Source organism: Mytilus californianus, unplaced genomic scaffold (assembly GCF_021869535.1).
Source record: "Mytilus californianus isolate M0D057914Y unplaced genomic scaffold, xbMytCali1.0.p SCAF_22, whole genome shotgun sequence".
Classification (NCBI taxonomy): Eukaryota; Metazoa; Mollusca; class Bivalvia; order Mytilida; family Mytilidae; genus Mytilus; species Mytilus californianus.
This window is the reverse complement of record NW_026262671.1, coordinates 4,175,623-4,191,155: the sequence shown is the minus strand read 5'-3', so window position 1 is coordinate 4,191,155 and position 15,533 is coordinate 4,175,623. Positions and strand designations below refer to the sequence as shown.

Genomic DNA, 15,533 nt, shown 5'->3' with positions numbered 1-15,533 from the left:
TTTCTATAGTCACGGGCTTATTGATGGGTGGTACTAAATGTGTTTACTCAGATTTGATCTCAAATTGACAGAAGCATGAATTGTACGGATGAATTTGATTTTAACCATTTTTAATTTGTTAGGATATTAAAAGGGTTGAAGGACAGACATAGCCTGTAAAAGCTCTCTCAACATTAAATGTTCAAGGTCTAAAACATAAATAAACAACCATTATTCAAATAGTAGAACGACAGAGGTTCAGTGCATATTGCTTATGACTACACACATACACGTACGTGTTTACAGTGTTTAGTCCAAAATATATGTTATATTCAAGTGTGTAGGCAATAAATCATCAGTCATTTAAGTACCTTGGGACATGTATATAACCAACACCATTTCTATGTCATAAGAAATATAAAAAACAATCATGTTTGTAAGAGTCACTACCCTCATTTGGCGAAAAAAGTTATATAATTTTGGAAACAAAGAGGAAAAATTACAAATTAAAACGATATTTTCCAAACATAACGATGAGTGGCCTGATATACTTTAAACGGAGTACAAAAATAACAATGTTTATATCATACGAAAATAATCTATTTCAAAAAGTATTAAGTAAATATAAATGTCAACAATATTATCAACTTTTGAGTGAATGAAAACTATTCTCAGATTCCTCAATCTTTTTTTTGTTACCTTGGTTTGTATCCACTTTATCGATTATTTGGATTTGAACATCGATTTTCTACTGAGATTTTTCTTCAAATTGAAAATGACATAAGGAAATGCCATGGATTTAAAAAGTAATATAATAAAAATCGTATATTATTAAAAAAATAAAAAGATACAAAATTATACATAACAAAACAAAGATATGATTTGAAAATGCAGTATAAAATCTTCCGTAAATGCTAAAGATTCCGTGTATATTCAAGTCATTCTTAGTAGAAGGAAAAATTACGTTTTCAGAAGTTTCTATCAGGAAGATACTTAACACCTTGTGCGTACTTCTCAAGTAGAAGTAGTACAATTACATGTGATGAACTACCTTGGATGAAATTTTGGCAAACATATTGTCTGGGAAGAGAGAGGAATCATATTGGCTGTAAAAGAGAACAGGAGGAAATCAACAATTTCTATTTGGCATTTGGTGAGTATTCGTTTAACATATTGAATTAATTTCAATATCTCAGTAGTTTTCAATCAACTAAGATTAAATTATTATATATTGATGGAGGAAAAATCTGGTTAAAAATTCTGACAAACAATTTTTGAAATGTCAATAGCGTTTTATTGAGAATTTCTCAAACTGAAATGTACGTGAAGGTAATAAATACTACTTGTGCGATTTTGAAATTTAAGGAAGAATTCGAGTAACATTACAGAAATCTTCCATCAATTGTTTTTTTGTTATTAATCTGCAGATAATCTTTAAGTTATAGATATATACCATGTCAAATTGCCGCGAATCTCCCATTCTGTTAGATGCTATGGAAAATGCTAGCGGGTAGTATATCAGCTGGTCACCATTGTGTCATATTCGTTATGATAGTAGGGTAATCATATTGATTGATAGATTGGTTGCTTAATGACTTTTAAACATTTTTATGGGAAAACAAAGAATATGTGGTATCCACCAATGACACAAAATCAGTACATGCACAGCAAAAATGAACTCTTGTCAGTACATATGGACACAAATTATGAAACTGTCTCTCTACAATGGACATTTTCCCTTTATATCCAATATGTTTAATGGCTATTTTTTGTTATTTCATAGTTTTAATTTTTTAGTTCTTTTTTTTTTATTAGAGTATTGTTTTGATGACCCGTGGAATATTTCAAAAGTTGACAGTTCTAAATCAAAGATCTATACAACACAAGTTAACTATTTAACCTTTTATACGTTCTGTTATACTAGAACAAATATTGTGATAAGTGATGAGATTATTAAAGCTATTAATATGCACGTTATAGCAATTACGTTTATAGAAAGGGTACAAGTATTCCTCTTTAATAGCTGATGTGTTCCTGTACATATCAAAGTTTATGGCTAAATCGACGAAATTCTATTTACTTAGTAATAGAAAAATTCAGTAACAATTGTTATTACCTTTATTATATGGCTGCTTTAAATAGTCAAGAATTTTCTGATTATAGTACTAAAATTAACATAATCAGACTCATTTCTAGGCAACCTAAAATAAACAACAATAATTGTCCATTTTGCTAGATTTCAATATTTTAATGTGATACAGGAAACTTTAAACTAAAATCTGCACAAAGGAAAATATCTTTCGAGTCGTTTTGTTAATTTTCTTTTGTTTTGGAATGTGAATTTCCTTTTGTGTCTGTAGTGACGTTTTAGATTATAATGAATGTGATCTGTGTATAACATGTAAACGAGTAAGTCAGAGATTTTGTTCACAGACGTTTCTGAAAGCCTTTACCAATTTATTTCATAAAATTCAAATATTTGGTTCGGAAGTTTGGCACAGATATATCTACAGACATATTACAAACAGGATATCGCATCATAATTGGTGACATTAATGTTGTTGATGGAAACCGTGAATGTAAATACCATCCATGTTAACTTATTGATTTTTTGAATAGATTTGTTATGAAAGTATACCAATTAAAAATGGTACTAAGATCTCTGATTGTCTCCATTGAACTGACATTGGTATTGTTTAAAAAAAATAAGTTAAATATATATATATATATAGTGTCTAAAAATAGCAACAATCAAAATTCAGTCTATCTAGGCGTGGATCAGTTTGTAAATAAACTGATGCAGTTACTACATTAAATTATATAAGTGCCTAAGAATGTAACTTTAACACACTAATGAGTGTTATAAAATTAGTTGTTATATTTTATATTACTCACGCAATATTTCGCTAAACAAATTAGCTTCATCAGCCGCGTGCAGCCAACCAGGTAAAAGTTAGAGGCTGTGAAGAAATTTTTGCAGATCAATGTTAAATGTCTAGAAAAATATTTTTGCCGCTTATTGTACATAGCAATTCTATGTACAATAAGCGGCAAAAATATTTTTCTAGACATTCAACATTGAGCTACAAAAAATTATATGCTATGTACAATAAGCGGCAAATATATATATATAACTTTCTTCGTCAGTTTTTATCTAGTGTCGTAACACAGTACATGATATATAAGGCATGAAGATGGAATGTTTACAGATCAGCTGAATAATCTATCGTAATGGATCTTACCAAATTAATGTAGGACGCAGTCACAGAAATAATTATATTATAAGTACGTCTGAACCAGTGACAACTCTACGATAGATTTTATCCATCGGATCACCAGTGATGGTGATACAAGGCTGAAAACACATTCTGTATATATAATTCGTCTAAATATCAGCACAACAATGTTAGATACATATATATATATATATATATATACACAGAATGTGTTTTCAGCCTTGTATCACCATCACCATCACTGGTGATCCGATGGATAAAATCTGTCCCAGAGTTGTCACTGGTTCAGATGTACTTAGATATACATTTGTGAACACTGCTGATCCTACAAACTGTCAATATGTATATTTTGGCATTGAACAAGGCCATACTTTTCTCCGGCTGTTTATGACATCTTTAATCCAATGATTATTTACTGATCACAATTCTAATCTGCGAATATGGGGTTTACTTTATTAGTTGGATTTTGCTTTGATCTAGCTTTTAATGATATATCGATACCTTGTTTTTTCGATCCTTTTGATACGGTTTTTTGTGTTACGACTATTATACAAGTGAGAGGTATAGCTAGCTATAGAACCAGGTTTAATCCACTATTTTCTACATAAGGAAATGCCTGTAACAAGTCAGGAATATGACAGTTTTTTTTCATTCGTTCGATGTATTTATGCTTTTGATTTTGCCATTTGACACGGGACTTTCCGATTTGAATTTTCGGTATTTTTGATATTTTACTTTTTAAAGCCGATCTGAAATGTTGTACTGTTACATCTACTAATATGTTCTAGGCTAAGAGAGAAGTTAAGCTCTTGGAAACATGTTTTACTCCGCCAAATAACGTTTATGTCTGTCCTATATTCATGAGCCTGTTATTCCATGGTTATCATTGATTGATATCTGTTTTATTTGGTGTTTTTTGTTGTTGTTTATAGCATAAATCAGGGTGTTGGTTTTCTCTTTTTAATTGTTTCACATTTCGTCAGAACGGGGTCTTACAGCTTACTATTCTCTACCGCATTGAATATTTTTGACGCGGTGCTGTAATCGTAAGTTGTATACATCCGCGTCCTTTAGTCTCATGTCTCATGAATTACAGGTGATTTGAAAAGAATAGAACATTATCAGTGCATAGTTTGTTAATATTGTCGTAGTTAAAAAGTGAAAAGTCGAAAAACATCAGAGGACTTATCATAATCGTCATTACAATACCAGCCATTTAGAGACTTATCTGATGCTGGCTTCCAATTTTGTTCAAATGATACAATGCTACTGCGAACTACGAAATGCATTTCAATTTCAAGATTTCAATATTTGAAATAAGACAGTCTCAAGTATATAAAATCAATATTTAGAATAAATGAAACTTGATATTCGCTTTATATAATTGTATTTTTAAGTTGTTATTTTGTGTATTTGCAGCCTGTTATCCTGCAATGCATAAAGTATTAGTAGTCTTCCTTATCTGCACATGGAAGTATGCATTGGGTTTTCAAATTCAACATTTACCATGTTTAACTGATGGCTCGAAGAAGGATTTGTATGATGCTAGAAAAGAACTGACAATAGTAGACAGGTACTTTGGAGAGACTGTGGAAACCCTGCAGGATGAGTTACAGAAAACTCTCAATATCATGAAAAATCAATTAGTGGCAATGCAAACCAACGTTAACAAAATATTAAAGAAAGTAGAAACTGACCTTACTATTATGAAGAAAGATGTGGACGGTAAGTTTTAACTAAAGACATTCTTAACACCCACACACACACAAACACATATATATATATATTTTTATATATATATGAAGTCTATAAAAAGGACCAACCAGCAAATTTACTATGTACCGGATCGTCTAGAATAGACGATACTGTGCAGATAAGGAAAATATTATATAAGTCTAAAAATTTGCACAACGATACTAATATAAGATGGTATTATACGAAGATGTTGTTATTAAATCGTTTTGACAAATATTTCTGCTATTTGTTTAGCCGAAATATTTGTCAAAAATTTAATAACAACATCTTCGTATAATACCATCTTATATTAGTATCGTTGTGCAAATTTTTAGACTTATATATATATATATATATATATTCAAGTCTAAATTGAAAACAACGTTCAAACCTATGATTGCGTTGGATAAAAACCGCAATTTTTATACGTGTGCATGTAAAACAAATTTCTTTGTCTATATATATATAGATTGAATGTTGATTGTTGCTATTTTTAGACATTATATATATATATATATATATATATATATATATTTATAAAGTGCCTGGAAAATCAACCTAACAATGTTAGAGTAGATTTGATTGTTTACTTCCTCACCGTCCGGGGCTGGAACCTGTACTTTTCACTTCATACTTCTACGACAACACCGCCTAGCATTGCGCTGACACCTTATCCCCTCCTGTAACTATAGCTGATAGAAATCAGCTTTCGTTTCGGGAGGTGTTACCTTCTCGTAGGAATTAAACAAGGACATTTAGACGCAATACACAAAGTATTTTTAAGTGTACAGAAATGATCATCTACATATCTTTAGTCTAATTACAGGATGCTGTTCTATTTTTAGAAGCATACAATCACTGTAAATGTATATATATGTATGCAGACATAAATATTTATAAATTATATATATTATTCACATCACTGAAGAGACATTAATTGTCGAAATCCGATCGGTATGGTGTACTAATTTTTGCACCTTTTGTTTGCGGTTTACCATCTTTTCCGCGAGTTTATTGTTTTCTGTTTGGTATTAAATTGATAGTTAAGATCCATTTTGTTACATCTGGTGATACGTTTATTTGGCAATCGCCAATAGCAGTCAGCAGGGTTTAAGAACATCCGTTGTTCGACCTGCTAGTCAAATGCGTTTTGTTAAAATACACTTTTTCACTTTTTTGGTCTTTTGAAAAATGTTGTTTGTGCTGTATATATATATATATATATGCAATAACTTCACATTCAATGGTGAACACTTTCTCCAAGTTAATGGAACAGCAATGGGAACAAAGATGGCCCCGTCTTATGCCAACATTTTTATGGGGAAATTAGAACAGAGAATTCTCAATTCTTCTCTTTATCAACCCCTCTCTTGGTTCCGATTTATCGATGATATTGACATGAAGTGGGATAATACTGAACAAGAACTAAATTTGTTCATTCAACATGCCAACGATGCCCATCCCTCAATAAAATTCACATATGAAATCTCTGACTCTAAGATCACATTTCTTGACACTACAACGCAAGTGATGGAAACATATTTACAGATCTGTATTGTAAGCCCACAGACAAACATCAATATCTATCTCCTTTGAGTTGTCACCCTAAACATTGCACCAAGAGCATTCCCTACAGCCAGGCCATACGAATAAAAAGGATTTGCTCCACCAACGATATTGCAAAAAAACGACTACAAGAACTTCGCGGTCACCTTAAACATCGGGGCTACAAAAGAAAAGACATTGATAAAGGTTTTTCTCGTGCTAACAACATCAGCCGAGATGAACTTTTACAATATAAAGTCAAAAAGGTCAACAGGAGGGTGCCTTTTGTGTTGACTTACCATCCAAAATTTGACAACTTATCTCACCTAACCCGCGAAAATTGGAAAGAAATCGAAAAACATCCTAAACTATCCAAGATCTTTCCCGAGCCACCTGTACTGGCTTTCCGTAGGCCCAAAAGCCTTAAAGACTTGCTGGTGAGAGCTGATTTATCCTCTCAAGCAGGCTCTTCGTCTGTGGGCGCTTGCAAGGGTTGCGGAAACAAACGATGTCTGACTTGCAAACAAATACTGGTTACCCAGACTTTTAACAGTCACTCCACTGGTACAGAATACACCATATTTTGCAATGTTAATTGCAAGACTACAAATGTTGTGTATCTCCTACAGTGTAAATGTGGTAAACAGTATGTTGGCGAGTCAGAACAGCCGTTTCACAAACGAATGAACGGTCATCGTAGCGACTACCAATGCAAGCCAGACCTCCCTCTCAGTCGACATTTGAGATCCCCTAGCCACACTAAGGCAGATCTCAATCGACTGACCATTACAATCATTGACCACAACTCTGCTTGGTCTAGGGAGGATAGACTCACTCGCGAAAGATTTTGGATAAGAAAATTAACAACTTTGGCACCAAATGGGATAAATGAAAAGATGTAGATGCAGTGCTTCACATTTGTGTTATATTACTTATTATTACAGTCTCTGTTTCTATTTCTTTACTTTACTCATCTCTTAAATCTGTTGAATATACCAATTTAAATTGCTTAATTTTTTGAGGGATGTAAAAGCACCAGGCCACGTTCAACTAGTTAACCTTAGTCAAAATTTATTATTATATTTTAACGGCCGTTTGTTTGCGATGTTTAAATACGCAGACTCTGTTGTAACTACTCTACCGTTGTCAAATTTGAAATATTTACAAAATTAGATCGTTCAGTGCTGTTTATTTGGAATTCTTATTGACGCAATCGTTCTTGTAACATCATAACTGTCGTCATCGTTAAAGCTTTAGAATTGTGCTAGTTCATTTAGCACATTATTATTTTTATTTAAAGCATATATTTGAACTCTCTGTTGTAATTAGTCATATAACCTATGTCGTGTTTAACACATATTTAGAATTGTGCAAGCGTCTTACCTGATGTTCGGTTTGACTTTTTTATTGTATAAATTTCAAGATTGTTATAGTTTAATTTAAGAAGACTGATATATGATTTATTCAACATCACAATCATACTAACTGATGAAGGATATCTGTTATCCGAAATATTTATAAATAATTACATTTATAGTTCCTTTTTTTGTTATTGGTGTTGTTGTGTACACTTTTTAGGCGTTTATATATATATATATATATATATATATATATATATATATATATATATATATATATATATAGAAAAAAGTCAAATAGAATCCGTATGCTGGTAACATATAAGAAAATTAATATAAGATAATGACGGTTTCAATTCATCACTTTTACTAGCGCTTTCACTGCTTTCACAGATCTTCAGGTAATGTGACTTGTATACATAAATGTTATAAAACAATTGATTGACGTTAACAATAGTATGACGTTAACAAATACAAGGGAGACTACTAAAGTCGAATTTTGAAGATGTTAAATATCGTTTTAGACTTTTTGACTGTCTTTTACTGTTGATGATCTTCTTTTTTTGTAATACTTTGTCCATTTTTTCACTTTTGTGTAAATTATTTTCAATTTGTCGCATGAAACTAAATATATCATAATCTCGTGGGTTATATGTTGTGACAAACGGGATAATTTTGTCTAAACTGTTTGATGATTTTTCGGTTGTTTCGGATCGCCGTGATTCTGTAATGATTGGTCCTTTTATCAGTGCCTTTTGAATTCCGTAATCTATCACTTGTTCCGGATATTGCTGCTTTTTTAAATACACTTTTAATTCTTCCAATCTTTTATTGCGTAATAGTTCTGTACTTGTAAGGGGTCATTATTCTTGACGCTAGATTAAAAGGTATATTTAATTTTACATGTTTTGGATGATTTGAGTTAAAATTTAAATACATATGTGTATCGGTGTCTTTAGAAAAGATATCTGTGACAATTTCATTGTCTTCCGTTATAAGTACTAAAATATCCAAAAACGGCATTTTGTTGACATTTCTGTTAATTGTGAAACGAATATGTGGGTTTAAAGAATTTAAATCAGAATGAAAATCTGAGACAGATATATCCGAATTCTAAATTATAAAACAATCGTCCAGAAATCGTTTCCAGTTTTGACGTAGGTAAACGGCAAAGTCATTTCCGTATTTATGGTCCATTTTTTCGTATAACAATTGTTCCAAATATCCAAGTACCAAAGTGGCGTATGAAGGCGCCATTTTAGTACCCATAGCTGTTCCTTTTTTCTGATGATAGTATGTGTCGTCAAAGTAAAAAATATTTCTTTCTAATATAATTTTTAAAGATGCAAGGATAAATTCTTTTGTTAATCTGTTTTCAATGACGTTTTCCGTATTTTCTAACCAATATTTTACGGCTGTAATTCCTAAGTCATGTGGGATATTTGTGTAAAGACTGACAATATCAAAAGTAATGAGTTCTGAATTAGGATTTACAGTTGTTGGTAGATGATTTAAAAATTCCAAATCGTCTCGTCTAAAACTAGGAACTTCACGACATAAAGGTTTAATCACAATGTCTATAAAAATTCTGTGTGATGCTGTTGGGTCCGCCCACAATAGGTCGAAATTTTAAATCATTTGGTCTTAAAAGTTCGATGTATTCACTGTTTTATTCTGATACCGCATTTGAAATTTCCTCACCTTTGTGAATTTTAGGTAAACCATAGAAATAGCTTTCTGAAAATTTAGAGTTTAAAATGTAATCTATCTCCTCTTTATACAATTCAGGTCTTATGTTTATCTAGTAACTTTTTATCATCAGGGCTAACGACCATTTCCATCGTTGTTCTAATGGACGATTTTAAGTATTTCCGTTGTATATGGTCAATCGTCAAAATGAATTATTCATAAACATTCTCAACCCGGGATTAAATGAAAAATAATATTTTATTTTTACGAAACATTTTAAAGACTTTACTCCAATTTTAAAATGACATAAGTAGTCTCCCTTGTATTTGTTAACGTCATACTATTGTTAACGTCAATCAATTGTTTTATAACATTTATGTATACAAGTCACATTACCTGAAGATCTGTGAAAGCAGTGAAAGCGCTAGTAAAAGTGATGAATTGAAACCGTCATTATCTTAAATTAATTTTCTTATATATATATATATATATATATATCCAATGCTTCTGAACAATGGATGACACATTTTTAAAATCGAGATGGTAAGTGAGTACAAGAGGTGTTCTGTTGACTTCTTTATTCTTATCCTTGTACTCTAGAAGTTCTTGGCGACTAGTTTTGTTTGCTCTTTCGAAAGCTGTATCAATGATGTTGTTATTGTATCCTCGAACAACTAGATGTTTACGTAGTTGTCCAAGTCTAGCATTTTGCTTATTTTCAGTAGAGAGTTAAATCACAAAAATACCGAACTCCGAGGAAAATTCAATCGGAAAGTCCCTAATCACATGGCAAAATCAAATGACAAAACACATCAAACGAATGGACAACAACTGTCATGTTCCTGACTTGGTACAGGCATTTTCAAATGTAGAAAATGATGGATTGAACCTGGTTTTATAGCGCTAAACCTCTCACTTGTACGACAGTCTCATCAAATTCCGTTATATTTACAACGATGCGTGAACAAAAAAGAGCATATTCTCTTGATTCGCAATGCCTGGCTGAATGGGATACCACGGAAGCAGTGTTTAGGATGGCAACTTTTAGGAGAAAGGAATTGATGTTTGTCCGTTTTTTTGGTATGAAGGTCCGTTATAATGGTTCCGTTCTGGATGTAACTCGTAGTATCAAGGAAGTTTATTTTCTCCATAGATGTTTCGTATGTAAATTTAATTGAATGGTGGAAAGAGTTAAAGTGTTCTAGAAATTCATTAAGATGGTCTTGCGAATTTGTCCTTTTAAAATCAATATCGTCAATGAATCGAAACCATGATAATGGCTGGTATGGAGCACTAGCCAAGAGGCGTTTTTCAAGTTGGCCCATAAATATGTTGGCATATGACGGGGCCATTTTTGTGACCATACTAGTGCCGTCTATCTGGAGATAGTGTTTGTCATTGAAAGAGACGTTGTTGTTCTCCAGCACTAGTTTCAGAAGTGTAACAAGGCACTCAGTTGGAGGATTTTTTTCACTACGAGTGTTCCATGCCTCTTCACACGCTGCTATTCCTTCGTGTTGTGGAATGTTGGTATATAAAGAAGACAAGTACATGGATGCGAGTATAGTATTGCTTGGTAGAGGATTGAGGCTTTCCATTTTCTTTAGATAATCAGTCGTATCCTGAATGTAAGAGGGTAGTTTTTTAACATGAAATTCTGTTTAACTGTTCAATCCAGCTTTTTCAACTGTTACTTTCTTTTACAACCACAAATTAAAAACAAATTGTAAATGAAATATCAGATATCATCAACAGTAGTCACATTTCACGTGACGATTTACCAAGAATAAAACGTGGCCTCGAAGATATTGAAAAAATTGAACTATCCAAACATAAGGAAAAACAAAGGAATAAATTTCAATCGAGATAAAGTTCACACTGTTTCTTTAAATCAGCATATTAATGATATCAATACAACAAACCATAAGACCCCTAGAAAAAGAAAATTTAAAAAACGGAAACAAAAAACTGAAAGAATGTTGTTAATTTGTCATCTAAAGAACTGACACGTGCTAAAGAATCTCTTTTATGTTACGGTTTAAACTTCTGTCCTACCCCATCAAATGTTAATAACTTCCAGCTAGACGAGGACTTAGACGAATTTGCTAGACGTTTACGCTTGAAAGATTTTTTTCTACAATAGGGGCAGGAAAAACCTTGAGGAAGCCGGATTATCAGATTCAGATACTGAGACCAATTAAGAAGTCACGCCCATCCCAAAATTTAGGAAAAAAAGTTCATGGAAACCACCAAAAAGTAAAAAAGATAACTTGGAGTCATTTATTAACTACGTGAGGTCTGATATAAAGTCCTGTATAACAAATAAAAGAAATTATAATTTATCTAAGTCAGAAAGCATCATTTTGAAAGCGTAAAAAGAACAAGAGGATATTGTAATAAAACCCGCTGACAAAGGGGGCGCTGTGGTTGTCATGAATAAAATAGATTACATAGCAGAGGGGAATCGCCAACTGTCAAACTCCATTTTTAATAAACAAATAACCACAGATCCAACACTAAATACCATTCGAAAGATCAACACCATCCTTCAAGAGATGTACGACCAAAAGCATATCGATAATGACACCTTTGATTATCTTCGACCTCTTGAGAACGAAGCAAAGGCTGGAAGATTCTATATGTTGCCTAAAATACACAAAACGGGCAATCCTGGTCGACCAATTGTTTCAGCGAATAGTCACGAAACTGAAAAGATATCCAAATTTGTAGACCATCACTTAAGACCTCATGTTAAAGAACTACCCTCTTACATTCAGGATACGACTGATTATCTAAAGAAAATGGAAAGCCTCAATCCTCTACCCAACAATACTATACTCGCATCCATGGACGTGTCTTCTTTATATACCAATATTCCACAAGACGAAGGAATAACAGCGTGTGAAGAAGCATGGAACACTAGTAGTGAAAAAAATCCTCCAACTGAGTGCCTTGTTACACTTCTGAAACTAGTGCTGGAGAACAACAACTTCTCTTTCAATGACAAACACTATCTCCAAATAGATGGCACTTGTATGGGCACAAAAATGGCCCCGTCATATGCCAACATATTTATGGGCCAACTTGAAAAAACGCCTCTTGGCTAGTGCTCCATACCAGCCATTATCATGGTTTCGATTCATTGACGATATTGATTTTAAATGGACAAATTAGCAAGACCATCTTAATGAATTTCTAGAACACTTTAACTCTTTCCAACATTCAATAAAATTTACATACGAAACATCTATGGAGAAAATAAACTTCCTTGATACTACGAGTTACATCCAGAACGGAACCATTATAACGGACCTTCATACCTAAAAAACGGACAAACATCGATTCCTTTCTCCTAAAAGGTGCCATCCTAAACACTGCTCCCGTTGTATCCCATTCAGCCAGGCATTGCGAATCAAGAGAATATGCTCTACTGAAAATAAGCAAAATGCTAGACTTGGACAACTACGTCAACATCTAGTTGTTCGAGGATACAATAACACCATCATTGATACAGCTTTCGAAAGAGCAAACAAAACTAGTCGCCAAGAACTTCTAGAGTACAAGGATAAGAATAAAGAAGTCAACAGAACACCTCTTGTACTCACTTACCATCTTGATTTTAAAAATGTGTCATCCATTGTTCAGAAGCATTGGAAAATTATAGAAAATGACTCAAATCTAAAGAAAGTATTTTCCTCACCACCAGTCATGGCCTTCAGAAGACCTAAAAACATCCGTGACAAATTAGTGACATCTGTATTAGCAAAGCCGCCTACTCCACCTCCCGGTTGCTACAAACAATGTGGTCGAAGGAATTGCTTATGTTGTAAAGCTGCCAATACAAGCAGTTCTTTCATCAGCTCCGTTACTAAACAAAATTATACCATCTACTCAAATTCCATCTCTAAAACGGAGAACTCAATTTATATATTAACATGTAACACTTATGGCATTCAGTATGTGGGAGAAACAATGGATAAATTCAATATTCGGCTCAATAACCATCGTTCATGGTAAAAAACGAACAAAAAGCTGTCCTCTCACAAGACATCTTCGCTCAAAGAAACATCCTTTTGATAATGTTACTTTCCAAATCATAGAAGTCAACACCGAGTGGGACACCACGGCGAGAAGATGAAGAGAAAACTTTTGGATCCACCAGCTCCACGCTTTAGAACCGGATGGTCTTAACGAAAAGGAAGAAAAGAAATACAGGAAAGATAAAGAATAATTTAATACACAGCATCGTCTTTTTTATCCTGTAATATTGGCTAATAGACGTTGCAAACTTCAACCACAAATTTTGTATATAATCTTGAACTTCATCCACATCATGTATTATTTACAAGGCAGCTATATTCATGTGCAACATGTACATTGAGCTGCAAAAGTTTCTTATCATCTACATCCGATTTCACCTGGATAGATGCACGCTTGATTAAGCTAGTTTGTCTAGCGAAATATTGCGTTTATTTTTATTGTTTTGTAAATATTATAAACACGCTAATATTTACATACTAAATAGTGTGTTACAATTACATTGTTAGGCAATCTATAATTTTATTTGTGTAATTTTATTAATCTCTGTACTGATTAATCCACACTCCCATAGATTTGTATGTCATGTGTTATTATTTTTAGGCACACACATATATATATATATTTCGTTTGGGCTTGTATTATATTTGCCTTCGGGTTTATATGATCCGTTCATCCTATTTTGACTCCTCAAAATTCAAGAGTCTATCCTAAATTGAGGTAAATTGTATGGCTTTCCAAATACCGTTTGGATTTCTAACATCACTGAAGAGACATTAATTGTCGAAATCCGGATATGGTGTACAAAAACCTTTGCACCTTTTGTTTGCGGTATACCATCTTTTCCGCAAGTTTATTGTTTTCTGTTTAGTATTAAATTTATAATTAAGATCCATTTATTACATCGGTGATCCGTTTATTTGGCAATCACCAATGGCAGTCAGCAGTGTTTAAGAACATTTGTTGTTCGACCTATTAGTCAAATGCGTTTTGTTAAAATATACTTTTTCACTTTTTTGGTCTTTTTGAAAATGTTGTTTGTGCTGTTTTTAGACCCCTCTAAAAAGAAATTTGTTTTGCATGCACACGTATAGAAATTGCGGTTTTTATCCAACGCAATCATAGGTTTGAACGTTGTTTTCAATTTAGACTTGTATATATATATATATATATATATATAAAGAAAAGTCAAATAGAATCCGTATGCTGGTAAAATATAAGAAAAATAATATAAGATAATGACGGTTTCAATTCATCACTTTTACTAGCGCTTTCACTGCTTTCACAGATCTTCAGGTAATGTGACTTGTATACATAAATGTTATATATATATATATATATATAACGTCTAGATGTTAGTCAACGATTTTTCTTACGAGGGAGCTGAAACGTTACGAGTAACGATACCTGTACACAATAAAGAAATTATATAATCGCATTAAAGTGTACAAAACAACACCAATATTTAAAAAAAGGAAATATTGAATGTAAGTATCTAAAAATATTTCGGATAACAGATAGCCTTCATCACCAAAACACTGTATATACTTGTAAAAGGTTCTATTTGTGAAACTTCGAAAAATTGTGTAAGAATGTGTATTATTATTAACAAACTTTTAGTGATTTATTTATTGCTGGTTATTCATTTTACCAATATATCAGAAAATAAATACAAAATATCAAAACCAAAAATATCACTTATTATAGAATTGATAAAAAGTAAAAATTGTTTACCAGCTAGGCCAGTGCTCTAGAAAAATCACACAAAGCAATGACACTATTTAAAGTGTACGAAAAGTAACTTATCAGGACGAAATTACATAATTTTCTTAAAATTTCCCTGAATTAAGTGTGATAATAAAAATAACGATTATACTTGAACAGATTTTTTTTAACAATTCAAGTAATTTTAAAGTGTCAAAAGATTGCTAAGATTTTATCTTACTATGATTCT

At 32.4% G+C, this 15,533-nt stretch overlaps 1 protein-coding gene across 1 annotated transcript in view; it reads left to right on the top strand.

The window, feature by feature from the left end:
• The first annotated feature begins 1,043 nt into the window (after positions 1-1,043).
• Positions 1,044-15,533, top strand: part of LOC127732134 (perlucin-like protein) — a 36,135-nt gene continuing 21,645 nt past the window's right edge. Inside the window, exons 1-2 of the mRNA XM_052241210.1 lie at positions 1,044-1,132; positions 4,635-4,940. Of these exons, the coding sequence (XP_052097170.1) occupies positions 4,649-4,940 (292 nt within the window). The 5' untranslated portion in view covers positions 1,044-1,132; positions 4,635-4,648. The remainder of the gene's footprint in view (positions 1,133-4,634; positions 4,941-15,533) is intronic.